Raw genomic sequence first — 26289 nt, 5'->3', positions numbered from 1 at the left:
GCTGTGAAGGATACTAGTGTATCCTGTGATTACTGAAGCATCTCTTTTGGGGTTGACAGAAACTTACATAATGAACCAATTAGGATTAAAAGACAGTACACAAGTGCTAAATTGTGAAGAAATGCATTTAGGAGTGCTATAGTGCTTTAGGGATTTCAAGGAGGGAAATTCTGTTTTCCTTTTGAATTGCTGTTCCCATTCCAGTAGAATTTGCCTCAGTGATGAGGCTAGAACCATCTACATGTGTTGAGTCCTTTGGAACTGTAGACTGGTGCACATACCCAACACCCCCGCCTCCTCCCTTTCCGGATGAGATAGAAATCTTTGGTTTGATACTGATCAACACAGTCCTAGATTTCTATAGCTTTGGTAGGCTACCAGTGATTATACATATAACTTCCTGTATCTATAACTAGTGTGAGCAGCATGTCCCAATGTAAGTTTTTTAAACAATCTCTTTTAGAGAAAGCTGTTGGCCAGGTAGGACTCACTTGCAGCAAGCAGCTTCTCAGCCTCATTAACACTTGCGCAGAGCCAATCCTAATGACTTTCACCGTATCTGCTGTGGTTGTGGTGCCTTTAAAGGTAACCTCATGACTGAAAGGCTTGGCGTTTTACTGAGCGTAAACTTTTATCTAGCATGGAAATATGATGTGGACCAGCTGTACGACTAGGTTTCCCTGCAGGGGCAGTGCGGAAGAATTCTAGGCCCACAGACTCTACACGAAGGCAGAACACTGCTGATGCAGTAACTACAAGGATCCTCATGTGTGATATTCTTGTGGTTTAAAAAATTGGTTCAGGCTGTTTTTTTGTTTCCTTAATGGGCATACATCTCTGAAGTAATTTTAGAAACCAAAGGAGGAAATGGCCTGTGGACAAACTCTTCGTTTACACACAACTTTTCAGGAATGCTCCAAATGCATCCAGGGAAGCTGGGGTGTAATCCGAGGCTCGCTCTCTGGTATGAATTCTGTGGTGCAGAGTGAGGGTTGAGCTCCGGGTGAAGGCCTTGCCACACTTAGTGCACTTATAAGGTTTTTCTCTGGTATGAATTCTCCGATGCAAAATAAGGTATGAGTTTCGGTTGAAGGCTTTCCCACATTCACTACATTCATAGGGTTTTTCCCCGGTGTGGATCCTCTGATGTTTAGTAAGGTCTGAGCTCTGGCTGAAGGCCTTCCCGCATTCATTACATTCATAAGGTTTCTCTCCCGAGTGAATCCTTTGATGTAGAATGAGATTTGAGCTATGACTGAAGGCTTTGCCACACTCATTACATTCATGAGGTTTCTCTCCTGTGTGGATTCTCTGATGCAGGACAAGGTTGGAGTTGAGACTGAAGGCTTTCCCACATTCATTACATTCGTAGGGCTTTTCTCCAGTGTGGATTATTTTATGGCGAATAAGGCTTGAACTCCTTGTGAAGCATTTGCCGCATTCATCACATCTATGAGACTTTGCTCCTGTGGGAATTTCTTCAGGGGTATTAAAGTTTGAACTCAGACTGAAGCTTCTTCCCAGTCCTTTACCCTTCTCTCTTGGGCCCCTCTCTCCGGTGGTGGGTTTTTTCCCCTTAACTGGAGCTGGCCCGGAATCTCTCTCTCTTCCAATTTTCTCCTCAGAGTTTCTCTGCTGCCTTTCTGTTATTCTGCTCTGCTGTTCACGTTTTTCTCCAAACACTTTCTGGAATCTTCCTGTTGTTTCCCCATGTGATGCTGAGTCTTCTCCAATTTTGGTCTTTGAGGATGACTCCTCATTCTCATTTCTGTTTCCACAACCTGACACGATAAATAGAAAATACAAATAGCATCTTTTTCTTTAGAATATATTAGTTAATCAAGTGACATGGCTTTCGAGGAAGCATCTACATGGCTGCAAAATGACTTAATAATATTAACTGGGGATAAAGGGGGGGGGGGAAGAAATAAGGAGAACAGGGCGAAGAGCTGAGAAACGAGAGGACAGGAACAGGGTGGAAAGGGAAATAACGAGCGGACCGAGAGAGCACATGGGAAGACACAGATACACGGGCAACAAGCAGAAGGACCAGAACCAGTTAAGTAAGGAAAGGATGAGGAATTAAGAAACCATGAAGTCACAAGTCTATGATTTGCTTATCTTGTTCATTAATAGGAAAATAACAGACATACATTTAAAAAATCATGTTCCGTTTCTAATATAAGCATTTAGAAGTTAAAAAAAAGAAAGAATGGACAGGTTTTTCCAAGAAAGAAATGCAATTAATAAAGACAAAGAGAATACTCCTTTAGTTCTGTGAGATTTTCCTCAGCACGGTAAAATAAGGAGCTCTGAACTTGGGCAAGATTCAGAGACCTTCAAAAACTGGAAATAGTTTCTGTCAGGGAGAGCAGTACAGAGCTCACATTATTCAAGTAACAGATATGGAGTGAAGACGTTGACTGGGGCATGAACCAAGAACCAAATAAATAAAACGTGTTGCCATGGAGTCGATCTCACAGTTACGCTGTAAGACAGAGTAGAGCTGCCCCACTGCGTTTCCACGGCTATCATCTTTACACAAACAGACGGCCGCCATCTTTCTCCCTTGGAGTGGCTGGTGGGTTTGAATCACCAAGCTTTCAGATAGTAACTGAGTGCTCACTCACTGTGCGACCAAGGCTCCTTGCATTAGTAAACATAATTAAAGCCTTCACTGACAGACAACTGTGGAGAGAGACCAGAACATAAACTGGAAACAACTGAGTCAACATGATGAGATAACATAACAGAAACGCAACAAAGATAGAGCGTTAGCCTCTCATTTTAGCAATCGGTACACGAAAACACGGGAATTTATTGATTTTTGTACACAGTTGTGCTCTGGTAGCGTAGTAGTTATGGGTCGGGCTGCACACCTCAAGGTTAGCCGTTCGAAACTACCAGCTGTTCCGTGGGAGAAAGATGAGGCTTTCTGCTCCGGTAAGATTTACAGCCTCAGAAACCCTATGCAGGGTCCCTACGAGTTGGAACTGACTCCACAGCACACCGCCACCACCACATATGGTATGTCACTTTTATGGAAACTGAAAATTGCCCATAAACATATACCAGTTATGTATGCTACATTTATCTAGAAAAATTGAAGTGCCCCAACTCCATTCTCTGCTTAGCCTTCAGGAAGCTTTCTGCGTCTGCACTACCCTGGACCCACCCCCTAGCTTTAGTGATGAAATCATCATAAACACTTTAACAGTTGTAAAGGAGAGGAAACCAGTTCCTTTCTTCTGGATTCCAAGCCAAAGTCCTGAACTCTCTGGAGAGTTCACAGATTTCTCCCCATGTGGGTAACACCTGTGCCTCATAAACCAGGGTCAGCGTCTTTGGCTTAATTCTATCTAGTTCAAAGAGCAAATACTAAGAAATGATAAATCTCATTTATATCATGGCTCCAAACACAACTTGACATTTCTTTAGTATAACTGTCTTTATTTGAAGGAGTCTTTGTAGCACTCTCTTAGGGGATACGGTGTAGCAGAGACAAATGAGAATGTCCCAAAATAAATTCTCTCACTGTTGCTGCCTGGTACACGGACAGTGCCCTGACTGGGACATATACATAGCAGGAGAGAAACTCCACGGCGTCACTCTGTATCATCTGGATGTTCCTTTCTTACAGGATCCAGGATCCACAGCTCTTCACTGTTACTGCTGTTAACTGCCTACAAGTCAGTCTGACTCCTATTGACCCCGTATAGGGTTTCCAAGGAGCGGTTGGTGAATTTGAACTGCCAACCTATGGTTTAGTGCTTATCCTATAGCACCACACCAGGACTCCAGAGCTCTTCATAGAAGCTCACAATTAGGGCTGGAAACTGGGAATTCTGATCATAAGAGTTACACAAAGCTATCTATGAGTACTGCTCACACAGTCTGGGAGCACACACAGTCCAGGACAGGGAGCTTGGCAGGTCTGGGTATACGCCAGGGCAACAGGCTGGCATCAGATCACCCGGCCCTCTCCACTAGGAAGCAAGTACTCCTTCAGCTGGGGATATCTGTTAGTAGCCACAGGGAGCAGAGAATCTTTACAGGTAATAACATGGTTAAAAAGGTGAGAACTCAAAGTCTCATTTCAAAGAGCAAAAACTTTCTAAAGGTTTTCGTTTTGTTATTTTAAAATCACTATGAACCAAGGAGCCATAATATCATGCTTCTGGGGTAAAATAAACAGAAATGTTCTCACTCTCAACTGCGTCCAAATGAAGGAGACCTGAATTCTTTAAATCCTTGTCTACACTCAACTGAGTTCATCAAAGATCCCACAATAACAAAGAGGCAAAGACATCTTATAACAACAATCCTGCATCAGTCTTACCCTGGGAAAGCATGTTCCCATACATCTCCTGCCTGGTGTCCCTACTGAGATTCCTCCGAGCCAGGTTCTGACATCCCCATTCCTCCAGGATGAGGGACACGGCCATGTCCTCGATCTTCACCATTGCCTGAAACAATAGAAGACCCCACACTCCGTTTCCCCAAAGCTCAGGGGACAGTCCCATTGCCCAAACCTGGAGTCAGGGAGCGCTGTCTGCAAACCTACTGGCTTCTGGGACAGACAATGTGACATAAGAGGCTCTGGTGAACTGGGTTTTGCAGTGGAAAGACAGGAAATGGAGACTGGGTTGTAGGACTCCTCTGTGCCCAGGAGTATCCAGAGAGAGAGGCCTGGGTAGAGAAGATAAAAGAGCTCCTGGAGGAGAGGCACACATGAAGGACTCAAAGATGAGGGGCCCATAGCTCACCTGGGAATCTGCTGTGAACAGGGCAGATGCCACGGCCTGCTCTCTGGGACGCCCATCAGGACGAGGGGCCGGGCCTTGGGACGCAGGGAGAGCTGAGGGAGGAGGAGAAAGCAGCTGTTGGTAAACGCAGCTCTGTTGAGGCCTGTCCTGCACTAGCATGCTCCGTCCGTTACAGAACAACTACAGAGAGTGGACAAATGACTGTACGATCTCGGCTTTCCAAAGGCTTCTCATCAAACTCAGCAGGAGTCCCAAAGAACCATAAAAAGCGTTCTTAAAATTATCTAGTCCAATCACTTTGCTTTCAAGTAGAGGAAAAAAGCCCTGAGAGGGTAAGTACTGGTGTAGGGTAAGCAATGACTGCTAACTGCAAAGTCAGCAGTTCAAACCCACCAGCCACTTCTTGGAAACCCTATCCAGGGCTGGGAGTTGTCACTAACTCAGTAGCACTTAACGGCACCAGTCACAGAGTTAAGAGCAGGAGAGTCAACGCTGGGGCCCAGATTCCTTCCTCCATTAGACACGAGATCTGCTACCTGACTGGGATCCAACCCTGGCTCGTAATTTTGCTCTAAGCCAAGTAACAATATCAGGAACCAGAAGCCCATTCATGCCTAGTGTTGTTAATGACATCAAGTTGGTTCCAACCCATAGCGACCCTGCATAGGATTTCCGAGAAGCAGACGGTGGGTTTGAACCGCCGACCTTGTGGTTTGCAGTCCAGTGCTGATCTAAAGCACCACTGGAAATTGCAACACAGCTTTAAAAATCTTTAGTAACATCTTGAAAGGCACGTAGGGAGGGGGCCTTCTGACAGCTGGGTGAAGTTTTGATATTTTTCATCCCTCTACTTTCTTCTCATTTGACCACAATGTTGTTGTTGTTGTTAAGTGCCATCAAGTTGGATCCAACCCATAGCTACCCTGTACAGGGTTTCCGAGGAGCAGCTGGTGAGCTTGAACCACCAACCTTGAAGTTTACACAGCTTTGCAGTCTGGGGTATTAACCCACAGCGCCACAGCAGGACTCCTTGATTTTACAGTTTGAAAGTTTTCTAATTTTTCCTACATATGCAGTTAGTGTGATCATGGATTATACATACTATTGGAGTGTCACTCTGAACCTTCTGTTGTTGGTAAGTACCGTGCAGTCGGTTCCGACTCATAGTGACCCTGCACAGGGTTTTCCAGGCTGTAAATCTTTACGGAACTGCTGCTACTTTCGAACTCCCAACCTTCAGGTTAGCAGCCCGTTTCGTAACCACTATGCTACTAGGGCTTGTAAATGTCTCACCAGCATTTGAACCACATGTACATTTAATTTAAAAAAACTGACCACAATAGACAGTTTTAAAATTAAATGTACACCCTTCCAAGACTAAGACTCAATGGGAATACATGCTCAGATTGGTGATCACGTTCGTCACAGATAAGGGGAAGTGAGGGAAAAACAGCAATGAAACTGCGAGCTAAGCCCTACAACGTTCAATAGATTTGTGAACCTGGGTGGAGACCTGGTTGGCCAGCAGTGTGGCAAGACCTGGGGACTTTTGGGCCCAGAGTCAGTAACATAGCCACAGAGGACTAGAGTGGAGAGTGAAGCGTCGAGCTGATAAGAAAAGAGGGCATAAGCACAAGAACACACACACTTGCAGATAATACCCACTTGACCTGGCTTCAATGACTGGATGATCAGAGCTCAACTAGAAGAAGAAAGAAGAGGGATAAAAATCATCTGATATAATTTGATGAACTTGATCTACACCTATGAAGCAGCAGCTCAAAAGAGGTAACAAATCTTTACAGCAAGGATCATTCCCACCCCCTCCATACACAGAGTAGACAGGGATGGGCAACTTGGACATTGGCTACCCAAAAGGGGGGGGTGGGGGGCTACAAAGGCAAGAAGTGACTGGCTCATAAGCTTTCAAGAGGGAACTTAGATCCAGAGGGCGTGGAGGAAGGCAGAATCTCCACTGAGTAGTATTCAATCTGTCTAGGCGGGGCTGATGAAAGGAAATGCGGATAGGTCTCTTGTGATACAACAGTGAATAATTGTTATCAGGACTGATTGTGAGGGTTGGAAATGTAAAGGTAGACATTTTAGCAAGGAGGGGAGTGATTAACTTTTCAGTCTAGGAGCAGAGGTCCCTAGGACCATCAAGGGAGAAGAGCAGAGAGCGGGACCCTACCCAGAGAAGCAGTGATGCCTGAAATGGAGGCAGAGACGATGATGAGGAGAGATGGAGCAGTTGGGGACTTTAGACACAGAGAGGGAGAGGGGCTGTGTGCTGAAGACCGGGGGGCAGGCTTGTAGGGTATATCCTTAGGTTGGTTTATGATGCATGGAAGGGATTGTAACCATGGCAATGAAATGATATACTATAGGATGAATGTAAAACTAATGTTCTCCCATGTAAACTATCACATAATTCACAATAAAACATTAAAAATTTTTTTTTTAAATGTACATGAAGTTCAAATGCTGATGAGACATTTACAAGTGTGTAAAGATATGGAGTCACACACACACACACATAAAAATAATAAATACGTCTATAATCCATGATCACACTAACTGCATATATAGGAAGAATTAAACATTTTTTAAACTGTAAAATTAAAGCCCACCACCATCTCAAATGACATGAGATTTGGAAATGGTATTGTTAAACAGATGAAGTGGCTGAACTGTGAAGATATAAGAGAAATAAATTTGAAACTGAATCAACAACCCCTGTAACTATTTTAAACGGTAAATGTACAGAAAGTTTGAATATCTAACACTTTAGCCTTCTAAGTGAGAGGAAACACACTGGAAGGTGACTAGGACAAAACGAGACTGAGAATAAATACCTAGGCTTCAATTCACTCAACAACGACTTGCTTGCTATTGAGTCTGCTCCCACTTACAGAGACCCTGGTACAGGGTTTCTGAGGAACGGCTGGTGGGCTTGAACCACTGGCCTTGTGGTTAGCAATGCAGTGTTATCTGACAGTGCCCCACCAGGACTCGTAAGAACTTTTTACTGAATGACAATCATATGTACCAGGGTCTCTAAACGGTAGTTCTGACCTCCTAAAGCTTTAATCTGACACTTGTTGTTATGTGCTGTTGAAATGGTTCCAGCTTACAGCGACTCTATGTAGGGTTTCCAATGAACGGCTGGTGGGTTTGAAGCACCAATTTGGGGGTTAGCAGTCCAGAGCTTATCTTACAGCACCACACCAGGACTCCACTAATCTGGCACTTGGTTTAGTGCCTTTGAGTCAGTTGTGACCCTGTACGGGGTTTCTGAGGAGCGGCTGATGGATCTGAACTGCCTTACAGTTCAAACAAAATTTGTGGCTCAGTGCTTATCCTACAGCACCACTTAGGACCATCATGAATATCTCCCTCCAGCTTCCTGACTTGACCCTTTTTGACTTTTGCTTTTGAACTGTAGAGAACTCTGATTCCCTAGCAGAGTAATGGGTACTAACAGTGGGGCAGTTACACACAGCACGTTGGTTTCCAGTACGTACTGCTGCTCTCCTCAGGAATACAGAGAGATCGTCCCCTTAGAGCTGTGGTTTCTGTAATATTCCTATCCTAAATGTCATCACACCTTTACTGACTCTCCTGGATTAAACTCTACTTCTTTTATTTGATTATTTTTACCATCATTCTAGACACCTACTTTGATTTTAAAATTGGATAAAGATATATTTTTCTCAAAATAAAAAAATTAAACTGATCATTACTTATATAACCCTAAATTGATTTTTTTGGTCATCCAAAAACAAACAACTTTTTTCATCCTTTCTAATTGTTTGACTTCCTGGACTCTTTAAAAAACAAAACCAAACAAAACAAAATCTTCAAAAGAGTGATGTTATGTAAAATTAAAAAATTTTTTTGAAAATAAGATGGACTTTAAAGATTTATAATCCTTTTACAGATAATTTATACCATGCTAGAATGTTCTGAAACCCAGGCTGGAAGTAATATACTATCTCTTCCCAATACTTTCCTGTTAAAATTCTGCTAGATACCTAGAAAGCTAATGTGTCAGACTGCAAAGTCATTTGAACTGCAAGGTTGGTGGTTTAAGCTCACCAGCTGCTCCTTGGAAATCCTAAACAGGGTCGCTGTGGGTCAGAACTGACAGCACTGAACAACGACAACAATTCAAATAATGCGTTGTCTATCCAATGTCATTAAGGAGCTATGGTGGCGTAGTGGTTACAAATCGGGCTACTAACCTCAGGGTCAGCAATTTGAAACTACTAGTCGTTTGTGGAAGATGAGGCTTTCTTCTATATCTGTAAAGATATACAGCCTCAGAAACCCTACGCAGGGTCGCTATGAGTCGGAACTGACTCCACGGCACATCACCACATAACCATCACCATCCAACCTTCCATTTCCCTCTTTGTTGTTGGTAAGTGTCGCTGAGTCGGTTCCAACCTATAGCAACGCAGTGTAGGGATTCTGAGGAGCGGCTGGTGAGTTTGAACCACCGACCTTTTGGTTCAATCTGCCCTTGTGGTCCAGTGCTTATCGTACAAGTGCCACATTCCTAAATACTAGAGAACGAAGTATAGACCAACTTCAGGAATTAAATTATGTCCATTTCCCTCTTTAGTGACATCATTTAACTCCTGAGATTGGTTTATAAGTCTTCTTTTCCCCATGTATTTAGGAGTATTTAGTCCGGGTGTGGTGCTACAAGATAAGCAACTGACTGAAGGTCAGTTTGAAGAGCAAGGTCGGCGGTTCAAACTCACCAGCTGCTCCTTGGAAACCCAACATAGGGCTGCTGTGGGTCAGAACCAACACAACGTCACTTAACAAAAACAACAACAAGAATCAGGACAATCATCATGTACAATAATAATGCTTTTTCATCATAGACACACAGCATTTCAACCAACACAGCTACCTTCTTTCCCTGGAAATGAAATCTTGCTCCTTACCCCGTGACTGCAAGAGGCGGGGCTTCCGGGATGAATGCTTGAACTGTGACTGGGTGGTCTCGGAGGGAAGCTCAAAGCTGGAGGACTCCGGTGCTGGATCCAGGGGTACCATCCCCCTTGAAAGCATCTCAGGCCCATGAACTTGGCCTGGGACCTAAGGACAGGCAGTTGGGCTTTTGAGTAAATCACTTTGCAAAACAGAAATTCAATATTAAAGAAGAGAACATAAAAATATCAGTGAATGCTAGGGGCTGGGGTGGAGGTGAGAGGGGAGCAGCAATGGCCAGAATACATTTTAATATGTAAGGGGAGCAGGGGGAAGAACCCACATGAGTCACTTTCTCCTTGCCTCAGCCTCAGAGTCCGCACCCTGCTCACTGCTAGAAGGCAGACACGGGTTAACTTGGGTGAGGGGGAAGGAGATGTACAACAAGAAGGAAGGTGGTCAAAGAATGACAGAAGCACGGGAAGGGATGGACGTAGAGTGCAAGAGTTAAAGGCAACAAAGGTAAGCACTGTTTCATACACACTCCAGCAATAATGGTGATTCATGGATGGACACGCAGTCTCAGCAGGTGTGGGAGGGAGAGTGAGAAGAGATCCACAAATAAATAAGGTTTCACAGAGGATATTCACACATGGGCATCGACCTTTGCTGCAAATACAGTCAAGAATGTGGTGGAACATACAAGGGACAGAGTTATGAAACCTTCTTAGACTTCATCAAACACTTAGAGGGAGGGAATCATTGCATCCCCGGGGGACACTGTGGCCATTTGGCATAACATAGTCTACAAAGACACTAGTCTACAGCTTACTGTGTAAGTACTGACTGGGGTTCTAAAGCCTCATGAGCAGCATCTAAGGAACAACTATCAGTGTCTACCTGCCAAGAGGAAAGAAGAGTGATGAAAACTGGAGACACTTGGCAATAATGAGCTCAGTGGACTAAATGACCACACGAACATCAGTGTCCAGGACCTGGGACCAGAAGACCTAGATGGTGTCCAGCTATCACTACCAACTGCTCTGAAAGGAATCACATCAGAGGGTCCTGGAAAGAGGGGGTAAAAACATGAGACAAAAGCCTCAAAATCACAAGAAGACCAGGCTTACTGGTCAAATACAGACTGGTGGGACCCAAGACCCTTGGCTACTCACCCTTGTGGCTCAACTTTCAAGCAATCGACAGACAGGTGTGGCGCTGAAGCAGCAGCACCGGGCTGCTAACTACAAGGTCTGTGGTTCAAAGCCACCAGCTGCTCCTCAGAAATTCTACATGGGACTGCTATGAGTCAGTCCTGAGTGGACAGAGCTCAACAACAACTGCAATAGACGGGTACATGGGGGATCCCAACACCAGGGATGGGAGCGTGGTGGTTCTGTAGGATGAGCAGTGGACTGCGTACCACAAGATTGGTACCAGTCGCTCCAGGGAGAAAGATGAGGTTTTCTGCTCCCACAAAGATTTACAGCCTGAGAAATCCTATAAAGGGTTGGAACCAACTCAATGGCCCTTAACTACAACAACATTAGTGAAGGATGCACACTATAAAACCGTCAACCATTTGGGACCCAAAGGGTAGCGTCTACCCAAGGACAAAGTTCAGAAGGGTTGAGAAAGGAGGAGGAAGGGAAACAAGAAACCCAAGGCAGAAGTGGGGTAAAAGGTGAACCAAAGGAGATGATTTGCTGAATGTAAACTGTAAGCCTTCACAGAAAGCCGCTCTCCTCCTACCTGCTGTCCTGACAGATCAAGCTCCAAGTCCTCCAGGAGGGTAACGGCCTCGTCCCCGCTGTCGGGCCGATATTCCTGCAGCCATACCTGCAGCTCCTTGGGCAGAATGGAAAGGAACTGTTCGAGCACCAGGAGCTCGAGGATCTGCTCCTTGCTGTTTACCTCTGGTCGCAGCCACTGACGACAAAGTTCCTTAAGGCGACTCAGAGCCTCTCGAGGCCCAAAAGTGTTTTGGTAGCAGAAGTGCCTAAAACGCTGGCGGAAGATCTCTGGGTCGGGAGGTGGCGTCTCCTGCAAGCTGGAATCCTGCCCCCACACGTGGTCTTCCTCATCTTCCTCTTCCACCTTCACTATTACAATGCCATCCTTTTCCTGAGCAGCCTGGGGGGACAGACCTGTGGCCTTCCTTGAGTCTGCTGTCATCATTCAGACTTGATCCAAATAGGGTCTCCGCCGTCCTCAGTCCTTGGAAATGCTTTATGGCAACTGTTTCTGAGCAGTATTCCTGAAGTATTAAAACAAATTCATTAGTTCTACTACAAAGTCACTTGTGTGGTCAACTCTTCACCGAAAACTCCTCTCAATGAAAGAGAATTGTGAGCAGTCCTGCCTCGTTTTGTCACTTTAAATATTCAGATTTGCAAACAGAACCTCAAACAGGCAAACTCCATCCTCAGAGTGTCTGCCCAGAGCCAGTGTTCCTCAGCACCAGGTAAACAGCAGGTCATGAAATCCTGTACTTACTTACAACCCAGGGGCACATGGAGTGATAATGGTGTGCCAGGCACCAGGCTCCAATTTTATCCTCACTCAATTCTAGCAGTTAGACTTACGGATGTTGTAACTGAGGCGCCTAACACTGAAGTGACAAGCTCAGGATCAGGTGGCTACCTAGAGGAGTCAACATTCAGGCCAAAACTTGAAGCCCCAGGATTGGCTGATGTAGCATCTTGCTGTTTTGATGAGTGTCATGGGTGCCTTGGTAAGGATAAAGCTGCAGTCCCCAATGTACACATGGTCCACAGAGGATGCAGAAAGAAAATCTCAAGATGCTTTTCTTTCAATTGTTGAAGTGCAAATGAAAAACCAAGCCGTATTTAATGTACAAATAAGCACCAACACCCTCCCTCACTTGATTTAACAATCATGTTATATCCTGAGAGAAGAGCTGGAGCCTGCCACATCGTTAACTTTTAAAAAAAACTTTTATTGTGAATTGAGTGAATGTTTACAGGGCAGATCATGTTTTACATTCAACAAATCATATACTTCGCTTCATTACATGTTTGCAACCTCCTCCATGTACCATCCGTTCACAGCATTTACCTATATTCACTTTAACCACTGCATTCTTCCCTATGTCTCCCGCTACCTTCATCTTTCCTCTACTAACCTTCCTCTTGCATTCTGCCTGCCCTATCACCATGTTAACATGTGTCCACCCTCTAGCCTATGGCTCCCCTTCCCACCCCTGTAACCTTAATAGATTGTTTCTTTTATCAAGAAAACCTTCTTAAAAAAAATTTTTTTTTACAGCATTGGTCTCATACAATATCTGTCCTTTTGTAATTGACTAATTTCACTCAGCCTACTGTCCTCCAGCTTCCTCCATGTGTGAGGAGTTTCACCCACTCATCATTACTCTTCAACATTGTGTCCTAACAAATCATTGTGTGTATGTACCAAAGTTTGTTTAACCATTCTTCTGTTGATGGGCCTTAGGCTGTCTCCATCTTTTTGATGTGTCTCTTGTAGGCAGCATACTGAAGGATCCAGGTTTTTTATTCATTCTGCTTTTACTCATTTCTGCTCTTGAATGGTACGTTTAATCCATTTACATTCAGTGTAATTAGCAATAGGTATGAATTGGCTGTTGTCATTTGGCTTTTTTTCTTTTTAAATGGTGTTGCTGTTCCACGTAATTTTCCAAACTCAGTTTATTTTGCTTGTGGGGTTCCTGTCATTTTTATTCATGCTGTGTTAATGTTCACTAAATCTTTCTGATTTTACTTTTTTATTATGATGTGCAGGTACCCTATTTGTTGGTTATCCTGTAATTTATCAATTTCCCCCCCCAGATTTATAACAGTCTATTTTATGTTGAAATCTGCTTAACTTGCTTGCCATTTTGAAGTTCTGTATCTACACTATTCCCTCTTTTTGTTCTGTAGTTGACTTCACTATACATTGCTATCTCTGGTTCCCTATTTTTCTGTCTTGTAGATTTGTTTTACTGTTAATCCTTCTATATCTCGACTGAGTTCTGGGTGGTGGTGTCTGTATGAAAATCTCAGGTTGTTGTCTGCTTTTGTTGGTTCTCAGTCCAAAGAACACCCTTTTAGCATTTTTTGTAGAGTTGGCCTGGGTCATTACAAATTCGTTTAATTTCTCTTATCAGGAAATGTCCTAATTTCACCATTATATTTGAGGGACAGCTCTGCTGGGTGTATGACTCTTGGTTGGCAACTGTTATTTCCCTTTAGAGATTTGTATGTGTCATTCCATTGCCTTCTTGCCTGCGTGGTTTCTATTGAGAAATCTGACCTTAGTCTTATTGGTTGTCCTTTTGTAGGTAACTTTTCATTTTTCTCGAGCTGCTCTCAGGATTCTTTCCTTGTCTTTAATTTTGGAAAGTTTAGTATATCTTGGTGATTTTATTTTGGGATCTATCCTGTTTGGGGTTTGTTCAGCTTCCTGTATGTTTATCTTCTCATCTTTCATGATGTTAGGGAAGTTTTCTTCCAATAACTCTTGGACAGTTTTCTCTGTGCTCATCTCTTTCTGGTCTGGAATTCTGATCATCCATATGTTGCTCCTCTTCATGGTGTCCCACAGAACTCTTATGCTTTTTTGGATGTGTTCATTCTTTTTTCTGATTGTTTGTCTAGCATACTAGTTCTGGGAGATTTATTTTCAAGCTCACTCATTTGGGCATCCATTGCTTCACATCTACTTCTTTGCCCTTTCAATGTATTGTCCATTTCTAAGGTCTTAGTATTAATCTTCTGGATTTCTAATTACAGGTTTTGTATTGCTTCAAAATTTATATTTGTCTGTTTGTTCTTGTATTGTTTTCCTGAATTCTTCTAAAGTTTTTATTGTGTTCTTGCTGTTGATCCTTTGATGGTACCTCACCTTCCAGCAAGCACTCCATCTACCTCTGTAACCCTTCTTTTGAAGTTCAGGTTGCTAGAATTTCCATCTGTGCCTGTTTTACTGGTCTCCCGCTATCTTTGTTGTAGTGTGGTTCTTCTGCCTAGTCTGCCACCTTACCAGAAGTCCCCTCATCAGTAACTTTTAGGTACTGTCATGTATCACAGTGTATCTGAGACCAGTTATGTGGGGCAATGGATTTTTTGATGGCACTTTAATCTCAACGTCACAAAAGAGACAAGTGGCCTAAAAGACTGGTGCAGAGAGATGACAGATGAAATGCTACGATGCAAAGCCCAGTGAAAGACAAAAAATGGCCCAGCCGATGCTTTCAGCTTCCGCAATACAGTCTTATGCAAGCAGACCAAGAAGCAAAAACAATGCCATCTGTTACCAAACAAGAAGTCCACCAGTGAATGAAAAAGTAGCTGCTTAAAAAAGCCTGAGGAAAGAACAACCATGGCAACAGATGTATGTTGGGAATGTTCCTAAGGTTACACCATTTTAACTGTCAAAAATGATATTAGGAGCCATCAAAGCAAGCAACCAAGTCCCTTCAGGACAAACCCCCATCCAAGACTGAAGCTCAAAGGGAACACATAAGCTGGCATGTAAGCTTGCTGCTGACCATGTTGGGCTACTGGTAAGTGGAAGAGGGGGAAAGGTAGCAATGAAGAAATGGGCTGAGTTCAACGTCGTGACATAGACTCCTGTTGACCTGGAGATGAGAGAGAGGAGGAAGGGCTGGTTGGTCCAAAGTGTGGTGAGACCTGGTGACACCTGAGCCCATGGACAAGGAAATAGCCACAGAGGGCTAGCGCGGAGAGTGAAGCATCCAGCTGATATGAATGAAATGAGGGGAGATGCACAAGAACACCCAAACTTTCAGATAGTACTCATCTGACCTAGCCTACGTAGCTTGATAATCAGAAATCAACTAGAGGCAGATTAAAAAAAAACATTTTTGGTAAAGAAAATTAGTATAAATTACTACAATTTGAGGAGGTGATAAAGGCACCAAGTGACTGGCTTACAAGGTTTCAAGAGGGAGTTTAGAGTGTGTGGGGAAAGGTAGAATCCCCACTGAATAGTTTTCATCTTGTCTAGACGGGTCTAGTGAAAAGAGACGGGAATAAGATTCTTATGATTCAATAGTGAGTAGCTGTTAGTTATCATGACAACTGTCAAGGGAGAAGTTTTAACAAAAACAGGGGAGTAGTTAATCTTACAGTCCAGAAACAGAGGACCCTAGGACCATCAAGAGCACAAGCGGAATGTGGGACCTTATCCAAAGAAGCAGTGACACCAGAGATGGAGGCAGAGACGAAGACATGGAGAGAGGGAGCAGCTGACTCTGGTCTCATGGAAAGAGAGGAACTGGGTGCTGACAGCCAGGAGGCAGGCTTGCAGAATGTGCCCTTTGGTTGTTTAAATTATTATATATTCCTGAATGTTACTATTTACATACCACCCCCGAAAACAACAACACCACCACGGAATGGAAGCAAATACTGTTGAATGATGATGCAACAGAGGAGACTGTAATCATTGCAATGAAACGATGGTGTAAAGCTGATGTTCTCCCAAGTAAACTATCACTCAGCTCATAATAAAAACTAAAAAAAAAAAAAGATATTCAGTATCTTGGAAAAAAACCTCTTAGATCTGCACATTTAAAAAAACTGGAAATATTTTCTGGTCTGCTTAAAACTCTTTCAAATGAAGATTTTCAATGGATCTTGAGTCCATTTGTTTACAATCTAAACCATCACCCTCTGATGAGTTTGTAAGAACCACTGCTATGTTACAGAAAATGGAAATGTACTAGCTGAATTTCAGCAACAAACACTGAACATGGACGGCAGGTAAGTTACAAGTTACTAAGTGGAGCTGACAATATAATTCTTCCATATGAATACACACATCTTTGTGAAGTGCCTTCTCCACCTGGGACAGCCACCAAAACTAGGTACTAAACTTTTAGAAAAATTTTAGAAAACACACCATGCAATTTATCACCATGAATTGAACCAAAAGTTTCAAAATCACAAAGCATTATTTGTGATGGCTCTCACTTAAAAAATGATTAATTTTAGTAAAAAAGGCTTCATCTATTTTTACTAACACAAAAGGTTTTGTTCTAAAACAAGATTTCTGAACAGCACAATTTAGTGTATTTTTTGTCTTACTATATAAAATACTTATCCTTTTTTGCCTTACTATGTAACACAGGAATCCTGGTGCGGCACTGTGGGTTAATGTGCCGCACTGCAAAATCAGTTTGAGCCACAAGGTCGGCAGTTCAAGCTTACCAGCTGCTCCTTGGAAACCCTATACAGGGTTGCTATGTGTTGGCCCCAACTCGATAGATAGCACATAACAACAACATACAAAATACTGGTAGTGTGTATATTGAATATGGTATAAATATAAATAATTGTTTTCACTGATAGGAACATGTGAAGACTTGTTTTTAATCACAACAATATGATTTTAATCTGAGATCATCACAGGGGGAGTTGTTCTACACCTCATGTATTTACTCTAATGAAAGACAGAAATCACTATTAAAAATTGGAGGCATGGTGTCGGCAGTTCAAACCCACCAGCTGCTCCTCCAAAACCATATAGGGTCACTATGAGTCAGATTCAAGTCAGCGGCACTTAACAGCAACCTATTCAAAAAGGCTTTTGATATAGATTGAAAGGGAACCTGGGAATTAGCTTCTCTGATGATTCTAAAGTGGCTAAAGTCCTACTTCAGAAGCTCTGGTAGCGTAGTGGTTCCGAGTCGAAACTACCAGCAGTTCTGTGGGAGAAAGAAGAGGCTTTCTGCTCCTATAAAGATTTACAGCCTCAGAAACCCTGTGCAGGGTCACTATGAGTTGGAACCGACTCCACGGTACTTAACAACAACAAAGTCCTACCTCAACCATCTCTAGCCTTTTGCCACTGATCCCATCAGAAATCTTTTATATTCCACCCTCCCTGACTTTTCAGCTTTAGTATTTAGGATATGGACTAACTTAAATGTCCCGTTTATCTAAAATGTGCAAGGTATTCTGCTAGACTCGAGGGAATCCAGGGCTCCTATTTTATATAAATAATGCTTTTGGAGGGAAAGAATTCTATTCCTAGTTTCTTTCATTTCATTCTGAAAAGCAGAAAGATTCTATCTTTTTCTTTTATGCCTCCCACAATTACTTGATCTTAGGTGCAATTGAGTCGGTACCAACTCATAGCAACCCTGTGTACAACAGAACAAAACACTTCCCGGTCCTGGGCCAACTTCACAATTGTTGCCACACTTGAGCTCACTGATGCTGCCACTTTGCCAATCCATCACGTTGGGGGGTCTTCCTCTTTTTCTCTGACCCTCCACCTTACCAAACATGATATCCTCCAGCGATTGGTTTCTCCTGACAATATGTCTGAAGCATGAGAGACGAAGTTTGGCCGTCCTGGCCTCCAAGGAGCACTCTGGCTGCACTTCTTCCAAAACAGAACTTTGTTCTTTTGACAGCCCATGGCACTTTCAGTATTCTCCTCCAACACCATAACTCAAAAGTATCAATTCTTCTAAGGTCTTCCTTATTCACTGTCCAGCTTTCACATGCTTATGGGGTTATTGAAAATACCATGGCTTGGGTCAGGCGCACTTTAGTCCTCAAGCTGACATCTTTGCTCTTCAACATTTTAAAGAGGTCTTGTGCAGCAGATTTGCCTAATGCAATATGTCATTTGATTTCTTGACTGTTGCTTCCACGAACCATCCCTTTATTTCCTGCCTGGAGTCCGCCTGGGTGGTGGAAGAGGTTAGTCAAAGGGTTAGAAGTTAAAGTCTACCCAGAGGTGAGCTGGAAGAAAGGCCTGGCACTGTACTTCCAACAGATCAGCCACTGAAGACCCCAGGGCATACTCTGACACACGTGTAGGAATCAACTCATTAGCAACTGTTTGTTTTTGTCTGTCTTTGGTTTAGTCTAGAGTCATAGACCCATATAGCTTCTGTAGCTCCCTGCTCCGATATACACAAAATAGCAACATTAGAACAGTATTGCCGAAACACACCTGGTCATTTTGTCCTCGTCAATTATCATCAACAAATCCCTGACAGCTATCAATTGAACATTCATTTAAGAGACTTCATGACACCCTCTACTTTTCCAGTCTTATCCCCACCACCCCTGAATTCAATCTATCTGGCCTATTCATGTTCTAGAACAACCTCCCACTCTACTGACCCCACCGATCAAATACTTGCTCTCTTTTCAAGAGTCATAAATCTCTCCTGAGTCCCCAGGTGAAATAATTTCCTCCTTTGAACATCCTTGGTGTGCTCCTGTTTTCCTGCCTTATGATATTTTAGTTTCCTTACTTAGGTTGCAGTTCCTATATCCACACCTTCTAACTAACAAGTTCTTCAAGGGCAGGGCCTCTTCTATTTCTTTCTTAGAACAACTACCTCAAAATTCCAGCTCTTCTGCCATCCTCTTACTGTCTTCAGTGGCAATTAGTGAACAGAATATTCTACAAATATCTCAATCACTCAGGCTCAAATCCTCAGGCTCACTCACTCCTCCCTCCTTACCGACACTCAGTCTCCACACACCAGGGAGAGGCAATTCGCAGCCCACAGTCATTTTCCAATCCCATGAAGCACCACCTCCTCTTGCTGGTTTCCTGACTTCATTTTCCCCAAACTTCCATCCCACACCCCACAATTCATCTCCTATCTTATTCTCAAATTATTCTTCCTAAAATGCTTGCAGTCACTATCCTTTAGTACCTGGTTCCAAATTTCCACTCAAGTTTACTTTTCCCATCAATCCCTTCTATGAACATTACCCACCCAGCAAAATTCATCTAGCCACTATTTCCTAGCTAGCTGCTGTCGTTAAGTGCCATTGATGTTGGTTCTGACTCATAGCAACCCTGTCTAGGGTTTCCAAAGAGCAGCTGGTGGGTTCGAACTGCTGGCCTTGCATTTACCAGTCCAGTGCATTTACCTTGCATTATAACTCCATCCTTTCTTCACATCACACTCAATGTCTGGGGTTCCTCCCCAGCCCTCTGTCTTTGTAAACCCTACTTACCTTGGTGTGGTGCTATAGGTTAAGCGCTTGACTGCATGGTTGGTTGGAACTGCAAGATTGGTGGTTTACACTCACTAGCCACTCCTTGGGTCACTATAAGTTGGAACCTACTTGACGGCACTTAACAACAGTTCTAGTTGGCTAGGAGCTCTGGCAGTGCTGTAGAGTAAGCACTGGGCTGTTAACCAAGGTCTGCGGTTTAAAGCCTTCAGCAGCTCTGTGGGAGAAAGATGACGTTCCCATAAGGATTTACAGTCTTGGTAACCCCATAGGGGTCACTAGGAGTCAGAATCCACTAGCTGACTGTGGATTTGGTTTCTTCGGTTATTACAGCAGACATAATAGTAAGAACCAATGTTTACTGAGTATCTACAAAGCATTTTACTAAACCACACAAGGATCTTAGGAAGTAAGTACAATGATCATTCTCACTTTACAATGATAAAACAGGTTTCTTGCCATTAAATAGCTTATCCAAGGTCACACAGCAGGTAAATCTGTGGGATGTCTCAGCACACACCCTGTAACCATCACACCACACTCACTCTGTGGTCAACACATGGGGTAAACAACGAAGGGCTGCTCTGCACATACACTCTTTCTAAAGGAAAGGCCTATGAAGGACGACCACTGTCCAGTTAGGAACGGGCCTGCAGCTCCAGCTACCACCCACTGCTTCCCCCATTGACCTGTGACTGAAGGCCGGCCTGTGAAAGGAAGGAGACAGGGCAGAAGCTGCACATGGGATCATCCAAAATTTAAACCGGTGGGACCTTCTAAACAGAACAGCTCAGTAACACTTGTGTGGTGGCTAGCCTTCATCAGAATCCTCTACTCCCCTGACCAGTCCGTCCTGTCTCAGCTCTATGCAGGAGAATGCAGGAAATAAGTTTGATTTGTGCCCAAACCTCGGTCAGACTTAGAGAGCAGTGTACTCCTTGCGTCATGAGAATGAACAGAATGACACAGTGAGATCCAAAGGACAGGGATAAGGGCTTGGGTACATGCCCTGTTCTCTCACTGGGGCCAGGACCTCATCACCCTTTTCCCGCTGCCCCCTTGTCCCACACCCAGTATTTCTCTGCTTTACTCTGGGCCAGAGAAGAGCCACAGCAACAGTGGGAGGACTGGTGTTGTTTTAGGGTTCCAAGGTGATCTGAGCACATCATTTCTCTCCTTCCTCTATGTGTGTGGCCCTAGACCTCCAACAATCATTTGGTCTGTCATTTAAGGTTCTTCCTCTGTAATTTAATTTCTCACACTTTTCTACTCACCTGCTGTTGTGTGCCTCTAAGTTGCTTCTGACTCTTAGTGACCCTACAGGACACAGTAGAACTGTCCCAATGGGTTTCAAGGCTGCAATCCTGTGTGGCGCTATAGGATAAGCACTGGACTGCAACGTCGCTTGCAGTTCAAACTCACTAGTCGCTCCTTGGAAACCCTGTTGTTGTTGTTGTTGTTGTTATGTGCCGTGGAGTCGGTTCCGACTCATAGCGACCCTACACAGGGTTTCCGAGGCTGTAAATCTTTACGGGAGCAGACCGCCTCATCTTTCTCCCGCGGAACCGCTGGTAGTTTCGAACTGCTGACCTTGCGGCTCCGTCGATATGAACTGGAAGCAACTCGAAGGCATTTAAAAACAGAAACAACAATCTTTGCAGGAGCAGATTGATAGGGCTTCTCTTCCTGGGGCTGTTGGGGGGTTCAAACCAACCTTTCAGTTAACAGCCCAGCAATTAACCACTGTGCCACCAGAGCTCTTACAATGGCACCTATCCTTGTACCTCTTAGACTACTGAGCACAATTCCTTCTAAAGTTGAAAAACAAAACAAAACTTGATTGACTGTATGGAGTCACTATATTTTGCCCATTTCTGTGCCCTGGAATGAGTCCCACTGGTTACTTAGCAGCTGCCCCACCTGTAGAAGGTGATGACATTAGGCAGGCTAACCTCTCTATGGAGTCCTGGTGTAGCGCTGTGGGCTAATGCGTCAGACTGCAAAGTCATTTGAACTGCAAAGTCAGTGGTTCAAGCTCACCAACCACTCCTTGGAAACGCTATACAGGGTCGCTATGGGTTGGAATCGACTCCACAGCACTGAACAACAACCACCTCTCTATGCATCAGTCTCCTCATTCATATAATGAGGATTAAAAACAGCAAGGGTACTATTGCTGTGAAGCGCTGTCCTGTCAGGTCCAACTCACAATGATCCTGTATAGGATTTCCGAGGCTGTACATCTTTGCAGATGCAGAAAGTCTCAGTTTCTCCCATGGAGCAGCTGGTGAACTTGAACCACCGACCTCATGGTTTACAGACCAGGGCTTATTGTATAGTCACTGCCTCATAAAATTGCTACGAAGGGTAAATGAGTTAACTATATTCAAAACACTTAAAAAAGTGCCTGGTATTTAGCGGCATTTAGTGGGTCCTGGTGTGGCGCTGTGGGTTAACAGGCTGGACTGTAAGGTTGGTTTGAACCGCACGATTGGTAGTTCAAGTTCACCAGACACTCCCTTGAAACCCTATACAGGGTCACTGTGAGTCGGAACCGACTCAATGGCACTTAACAACAACAACATGGAGCCCTGGATGGAGTCCTGGTGTGGCGCTGTAGGATAAAGCACTGGACTGCAAGGTCTGTTTGAACCACAAGGTAGGTAGCAGCTGTTCCTTGGAAACCCTGTACAGTTCTTAACAACAACAACGGAACAGAACCTTGGGTAGGAGTGCATTGGTTCCATACGATCAGCTTTGGATGGCGAACCACAAGGTCAGCAGTTTGAGCCTGTCTACCACTCTGTGGGAGGAGTTCTGGTAGCGTAGTGGTTACGGATCAGGCTGCGAACCTCAAGATCAGCAGTTCGAAGCTACCAACTATTCCGCAGGAGAAAGACGAGGTTTTCTGCTCCCATAAAGATTTATAGGCTTGGAAACCCTATACAGGGTCGCTATGGGTCAGAATTGACTCAACGGCACATAACAACAACAACTACCACTCTGTGGGAGAAAGATGAGGCTTTCTGCTCTTGCAAATATTTCAGGCCTCAGAAACCCTACACAGGGGCTCAATGAGTCAGAACTGACTTCACTGCACTTAATAAAACCATGGAGCCCTGGTGGAGTTTTGGTGTGGTGCTGTAGGATAAGCACAGGACTGCATATCTGCAGGTTGGCAGTACAAAACCCACCAGTCTCTCTCGGAAACACTATACAGAGTTGTTGTGCACTGGAACCAATGTGACCCAACAGCACACAACAGAAGTCTTGGTGGTGCTGTAGGGGAAACACTAGATTGCTAACCACAAGGTTGGCAGTTTAAATACACCAGGGAGAAGAATAAGGCTGTCTGCTCCTGTAAAGATTTAGTCTCTGAAACACTACATTTCGGAGGTCATTGAGTCAGAACCAACACAAGAGCAGTGGCATGTCTGTCTGTCTGTCTAGAAGGCCTGGTGATACACTGGACAACTGGACAAGGTTGGTGATTAAAACCCACCACACAATTTACAGGAGAAGATGAAGTAGCTTGCTGTTGTAAAGACTTCGGCTCAGAAGCCCTAAATAGGGTTACTATGAGTTGGAATCAACCCATTGGCAGTGGGTTTGGTTTTTGGAGGTTTGGCAATTCAAACTCACCAGGAGAGCCAGAACCAACTCGATGGCCCATACAACAACAGAAGCCACAAGGAGCCCTGGTGGTGTAGTGGTTTAAGCATTAAGCTGCAAACCATAGTTCAAACCCACCAGTTGCTCCTTGGGAGCACGACGAGGCAGGCAGCATGCTTCTGTAAAGACTACATCCTTAGAAATGCTATGAGCCAGGTCTACTCCGCCTGTGTGGTCAATGTGAGTCAGGAGTGACCGGATGGCAATCAGTGTGGTTTGGTTTTTGATAGAAGTCACTATATTTAATTTCTTAATAAACTTAAGGATAACTGTACATGTCAATTTCAGTTTGCTTTAAAGATTAAGCAATGGGAGAAATCCTACAAACAAAGGCAGCATAGGTTGGAACAGTTGAATGCTCATCTTCCAAAAGTAAGACACACATTCCAGAATCAGTTATTTAACCTCTGGCTCTGTGGGTTAATGCGCTGGACTGCAAATTCAGTGTGAACCTCGAGGTCAGCAGTTCAAGCTCACCAGCTGCTCCTTGGAAACCCTAAACAGGGTCACTATGAGTTGGAACCGACTCAACGGCACATAAAAACAACAACTTAGTCCTAGTGTGGCACTGTGTCAATGCACTGGACTGCACAGTCATTTGAACCGCAAGGTCGGCAGTTCAAGCTCACCAGTCACTCCTCCAAAACCCTATACAAGGTCACTACGGGTTGGAATCAACTCGACGGCACTAACAACAACTTAGTGTCTATCAAACTGGGGGTGGGGTGGAAACATGGGAAGGGTTGGAAAACCATCTCTGGGATCTCTCTGAGTTCAAAAACTGAAAAACATGCTGACATTTAGCAAAACATTTAGATAAGATTATCTCCAGCAAAGAAGTCTCAGCAAGGATACATACAAACTATTTTCTTGCAAAAAGGGCTTGAAGATACAAGTTCAGTTTACTCCAAAGACTATCTTCTAAACAGGGCGGTATTTTCTTCTACAGTGTGATATTCAAAGTTTAACTGCACCCCCAACTTTTTAACTCAGCAGGTGTGACGCTGTATAGGATAAGCACTGGACTGCTAACTGCAAGGTCGGCAGTTCAAACCCACCAGCTACTCATCAGAAACCCTATACAAGGTGGTATCAACAATAAAATCTTTTAAAGTATGAAAACGCTACCTTGACAAGACAGCTATCTCTACAAGGACTGACAAAACCTCAGAATGAAAGGTACAGTTAGACTTAACCACAGTCTGTATTTCGATGTGAACAAAGTTTTCATTTTGAAATTGGTGAAAGCTGCTTGAAACAATAAACAAAAATTTTAGAGTAATTTAGTCACTACAAACCAGGAACAACATCCTGGGGCAAATTCTCATGAGGGGTCCCTGAGTAATAAAGCTCTAGTGCTCAACATCGTTTCAGGTTACAATGAACTCGCCACAATTCCACAAGTATGTATTGATTGAAAGCCTCCAATCCGCCAAGCAATGGCCTGTACAATAAATGCTTTCTTTGGTCCCAGGCCACGTTACAGCCACTCTTTATAAAGGAAGTATCTTTCTGGGTGCTAGAGGCACACTGCAGGGAAGGAGGGTGACCTACATTGTCAGGTTAAACTGTCACTGCATTTCTGAATTACATTGATCAAATCATATAATTTCAGTGTTGGAAAAGCCTTTTGAGAAAATCAAATTCATTTTATTGATGACACAAAATTGAGAGTTGGTGCATGCTTTGTCTTATCCAAGGTCATTCAGTTAAGTCAGTCTCCCAACGGCTCGATGCATTATCTACAAATGTCCTTCACTCTTCATGCACTACAAGGAAAGCAGATAAACTACCAAAAATGAAAAGTCCACTTAATCTCCCAGACAGCAAAACAAACAAACAAACATCCATGCCGCTAGAAGAAAGGGAAAGGGGGTGTATATTACCGTGACTAGATCCGAAACACTCTGACCAGGCTTCAAATATTCTCTAATCATCGTTTGGGGGTGGGAGAAAGAGGTGATCGGAAAACACAGGCACCTCCAAAGGTGTTCATCTCACTGTCTTACCCCTTGGGGTCTCCAAGGACCCCGGGGGTGGGGCTCTCTCACCGGAATCAAAGCAAATAGCAACTGAAGAGAAGAAAAACAGGGTCCTGTGCGACCCTATTCTCGGAAACGTCAAACAACTCTGACGACACCGCGGGCACCCACGTCTTTGAGGCACCCCATTCTAGCGGGCCGCGGAACCCTGGGTCGCAGGGCGCCTGCACCCGGGTGGGCGGGGATGGCTCCTCGGGAGACGATGCTGCTACGGAAGGTCAGGGGAGAGACGAGGGGGACCCCAAGGCCACATTTGCAGAGCTCCCCCGCACGCACACATCCCTGCGCCCACGTCCGCCCTCCCCAGAGGCCAGACCCCAGTCTCACCGTGAGCCCCGGGAGCGGCCTGGGGGAGCTGGGCGAGAATAGGGTGCTGACTTTGGGGTGCTGGCCGGCCGAAGGGCGCTGGACACAGACCTAGGCCCTTCCGACGCCTCGACACAGACACAATGAGTCACAAAGACCGGAAGTGCGTCATCACCTCGCCTTCCGGGATTGCGCTGCGCTTCCAGGACCTCTCTAGGAGCAAGGGAGGACTTTGCCTCTCTGCTCTGGGACGGCTTCTGCCTGGAAGTTCCTGGGACTCAGCTGGTCTACCTGGAGGGACTAGGGAAGGGGGCATTGAAAACAGGAAGCAGGTTTTACTTGATACAAACAGACGCACCAGTTCGGGCACCACTCCCTATGATAATTCTATTTCTCTTGTCTTTTCCATCTCCGGCAGTCCTTGTAATAATTATAGTTATTATCAAGCAATAATGAACTACTGCTGCCTGAGTTCATTCCATCTCATACTTAGTAATTGTATGTCTGCTTCTGCGGAACTGAAACAAGCCTGAAGACAGAGGAAGATCAAAGTAAAGC

The 26289-nt window shown here is 44.2% G+C and overlaps 1 protein-coding gene across 1 annotated transcript; it reads right to left on the bottom strand.

The window, feature by feature from the left end:
- Positions 1-827: 827 nt before the first annotated feature.
- ZKSCAN1 (zinc finger with KRAB and SCAN domains 1) lies at positions 828-25880 on the bottom strand. Its single transcript, XM_006859619.1, has 6 exons — positions 25753-25880; positions 11463-11967; positions 9725-9878; positions 4767-4858; positions 4340-4466; positions 828-1781 (listed from the first exon to the last, which is right to left on the bottom strand). The coding sequence occupies exons 2-6, from the start codon at positions 11886-11888 to the stop codon at positions 892-894; spliced, it is 1689 nt and encodes a 562-aa protein (XP_006859681.1). The 5' UTR covers positions 11889-11967; positions 25753-25880; the 3' UTR covers positions 828-891.
- Positions 25881-26289: the final 409 nt, after the last annotated feature.

The sequence above is a fragment of the Chrysochloris asiatica genome, unplaced genomic scaffold (genome assembly GCF_000296735.1).
Source record: "Chrysochloris asiatica unplaced genomic scaffold, ChrAsi1.0 scaffold00034, whole genome shotgun sequence".
In the NCBI taxonomy this organism is placed as follows: domain Eukaryota; kingdom Metazoa; phylum Chordata; class Mammalia; order Afrosoricida; family Chrysochloridae; genus Chrysochloris; species Chrysochloris asiatica.
This window is presented reverse-complemented; position numbering and strand designations above follow the sequence as displayed.

Coding starts and splice junctions, on each gene's coding strand:
- ZKSCAN1 (XM_006859619.1), bottom strand. CDS start 11,888: ATGATGACAGCAGACTCAAGGAAGGCCACAGGTCTGTCCCCCCAGGCT. Junction 9,879..11,462: donor TTGATCTGTCAGGACAGCAG/GTAGGAGGAGAG, acceptor GCCTGTCCTTAG/GTCCCAGGCCAAGTTCATGG. Junction 4,859..9,724: donor CCGCCTCTTGCAGTCACGGG/GTAAGGAGCAAG, acceptor CTCCTCCCTCAG/CTCTCCCTGCGTCCCAAGGC.